The 3,409-nt window shown below is 37.2% G+C and overlaps 1 protein-coding gene across 1 annotated transcript; it reads right to left on the minus strand.

Annotated features, from left to right (window-relative positions):
* Nucleotides 1-1,489: 1,489 nt before the first annotated feature.
* LOC106343804 (putative F-box protein At3g17620) lies at nucleotides 1,490-2,839 on the minus strand. The gene is made up of 2 exons (XM_013783117.1): nucleotides 2,281-2,839; nucleotides 1,490-2,181 (listed from the first exon to the last, which is right to left on the minus strand). Exons 1-2 carry the CDS (start codon nucleotides 2,782-2,784, stop codon nucleotides 1,675-1,677), a joined length of 1,011 nt encoding a protein of 336 aa, XP_013638571.1. The 5' UTR covers nucleotides 2,785-2,839; the 3' UTR covers nucleotides 1,490-1,674.
* Nucleotides 2,840-3,409: the final 570 nt, after the last annotated feature.

A 3,409-nucleotide genomic window follows, 5' to 3' on the forward strand; every position in this document is an offset into this window, starting at 1 on the left:
ATGATTTATTTGCATACAAGGTAGCACTTGAATTTATAAATATAAGCGAGGATCATGAACCCACGTCAATATAAGAGTGCACACTCGTAGAACAAATTAGATTGAATGGAAATGTGGGGTTAAATAGTTTAAAGAAGAAATGTGTATTTGGCCATATGATTAAAACGCCATCATATGATGTTAAAACCAGTGGATATAAATGGGTCTTGTGAGGAATAGAAATCGTGAGATATAAAGCTGATGTTGCACAAGGATTCTCACAAAGACCAGTAATAGATTATGAGAAGACATACTCACATGTGATGGATGCAACTACTTTTAGATTTCTCATAAGTCTGGCTATATAAGAGAGAAAATTAGACTTGCAGCAAGTTGATGTAGTGACTGCATATTTATATGGTCCACTGGATAATGAAAGCACTAGAGGGTATTAAGCTGAAAGTACATCAAGTTCGCGAGAACAATATTGATAATCATCAAAGTATATGATCTAAATATCCTAGGAACTTCTGGATACAATTTCCCAAACAGTTGAATATCTCAAGAAAGAGTTTGAGATGAAAAATCTTGGAAAACAAAGTTTTGTTTGGGATTACAGCTTGAGTACATTAACAATGAAATCTTTGTGCATCAAATAGTAAATACAGAAAATAGTACCCAAGAGATTTAATATAAATCAGTCTCACCCATTATCTAGTACATGGACGTGAGATCACTTGTTTTGAACACTGATCTATATAAAAAACTTCTATGTTATGAATAAAGATAGACTTTTCCTTTATTTTTAAAACATTGTCCATTATATTTCTAAGAAAATAAATTTCGCTTGGGTCAATATACTAGTAGAGATATAAATTGTCAGACAAAATATCTAAAATTAGACTTCACTAGATACTGCGAATATACTCCGTCTCCACATGGCTATCTTTTAGTGGCTTTAGACTTTTGAAGTTAAAATTTAATTGCTTTGTAAAAATGTAAATAAGATAATTATATTTTATTCGTTTTATTGAAAGGGAGGTTGTCCCGTTAAGGTTGCTTTTATAGTTTTTTATGTCTAAAAAAGCAAAGAGAAAAAAAGCAGACGAATTGCTTATTTTTTTTTTTTTTTTTTTTTTTTAACTTCCTTATTAATTCAACCCATTACAAATGGGAGCCCAAGCCCATACAACTCTACCAAGCTAATCTAAAACGACTTCTAACACCTTCTGTCTCTAAGGAACCTTTTAAGCTACAAAGAAAGACAGCCAAGTAGCTAACACAGAATCCTGGCCGGCTTGGAGTACTTGTCTTCGAGCAATGGGATCCAATATGAGTCTAATGAGCTGCTGAACTTCTGCTACAAGAGTCCCCGGGGGCTTTCTCTCATCTGAGTGGACCCTCTTGTTTCTCTCCTTCCAGATCACGTACAACGCAGCTTGATGAATTAATCTTATAAAAAGCTGCTCTTCTTCCAGATCAAGTTGTTCTTCTCCAACACTAGATAGAGTCATTTTCTTCTCCAACGGATAACTAGTTTATTTACTTTTCATACTGCATACAATAAAAATTACAAGAAATCATGTTCAAAAACTGAAATCAAACAACAAAAACGATGTGCTAAGGAAATAAACTTATAAGGTATTGTAAAGGGAATGATGAACATGACATGTGGTTCACAACTTCTCATGCAGTTTAGTTGATCTGAACTGAACTTGGAACATAAGAGAAGGCATGAGGGAACACTTCGCATGTAGTAACTTCTCCGAGATCAACTTCCTTAAAGTAATCATTTTCTCCAATGAAGTAAGCTATGTTACGACTAGTTTCCGATACATTTTTATCTCCATCAAAAACAACTACGACTCTCCTCTCCTCATCAATAAGGAAACTCCCACCAGTAAAGAACTGAAACCAAGTGAGGGGCGACATATCCACCGCCAAGAACTTGCTCCAAGACACCCCATTAGGCTCAACCTTGGTCGTAACCCATACCTCCATCTCATAAGTATCCAAGTTCTGAAACAACACAGCAAGCTGCTCTTCTCCAACATTAGATAGAGTTACCTCATCTTCAAAATAAGACTCAAAAGGCAGAGGCATACGCGGAGCAAACCTCTCTGTTGTGAAATCAAAACAGAGTAAAAAACCGGGAACGTTTCCTCCTGCTTCCTTGTCTTGAGCAAACCAGTACACGTTTCCCTTCAAAGACACGCCATAGTTATTAGAATTAGACTCACTGTCCACTTCCATCTTCCAGTCTGGAGTGACATCAAGAACCCTCCAAGAATCAGAGCTTACATCGTATATCTCATGCACATGATGAGCAAATCTCAAGACCTTATATGCACGGCACGGGTTGCCCTCTTCGAATCCGAGAGCATGAGCATACTTACTATGGTCAACGCATATCCAACGAGATTCCCCTGTATAAGGGTTCCAAAGCACGAGCCTTGTGTAGTCTTCAGTGACGCATAACAGTAAACCCTCGCAGTGATATACTTGAGTGATATCGAGGTTATCTGAACTGTTTAGGCTAATGAGAGTACCTGTAAGCTTTATAGATGGATGATCGAAGTCATTGAGATTGACGCTCATCAAACGAAGACTGCAGTTAATCAATACGATCGCCAAAATCTCACCTTTACTTGTTCTTGGTGGTGATTGAGCAAGGTGCTTCTTTGTAAAGGTTTCAACTTTGGATAAAGTGTTCCACTTTTTGCAAGTGGATCGGACTTTTCTCAGAGATGTCGTCGGAACCCTAGAGAGGATCTCCTCCAACAAGTCCTTTGAAAGATTGTCCATCTTCAGACAAGGTTGCTTCGAAAAGTCTTCTCCTTTATTTGCCCTGTGTACAACAAATTCCTGCCCGCAAGAAAGCACCTTGAAATGACACTGGGCCAACATTGGGCTCTTAAAGTGGGCCCATTCAGTTTATGTAATATCACACGTGGCGTGAAGGCTTTATCATTGTTACACAATATGTACAATTGATCTTTAGTTCATGATCTTGCAAAGATAATACCACAAAACGATTAGACAGAGTTCTCACGGCATGTTATTAGTTAACTATTAAAGTTACTAGATTCTTTTTCTCGGATTACATGCTTCAAATTTATTAATTTACAAAAATTTTCACTATATTTACAATATTACTAATTGTCTATATAACATTCACTACAAGAAAACACAAATTTAACGACGGCCAAAATCGTCGTTATTTCCTCGGAAAAGAAGGCTTACGAGGAAATGGCGATGAAAGGCGTTTCGTCGTTATATGATTGTCGTAAGAGAAGATTCGTCGCCATTTCCTCGTTAATTAGCGAGGTTATATTTTCCTCGTAAAGAAGAATTAAGTTTTCGTCGTAAAGACCACGTGGGGTTTCCACGTAACGCGGTCGTTGTGCTTCCTCGTAAGAAACTCGTAAAT

The sequence above is a fragment of the Brassica oleracea genome, chromosome C5 (genome assembly GCF_000695525.1).
Source record: "Brassica oleracea var. oleracea cultivar TO1000 chromosome C5, BOL, whole genome shotgun sequence".
Lineage (NCBI taxonomy): Eukaryota > Viridiplantae > Streptophyta > Magnoliopsida > Brassicales > Brassicaceae > Brassica > Brassica oleracea.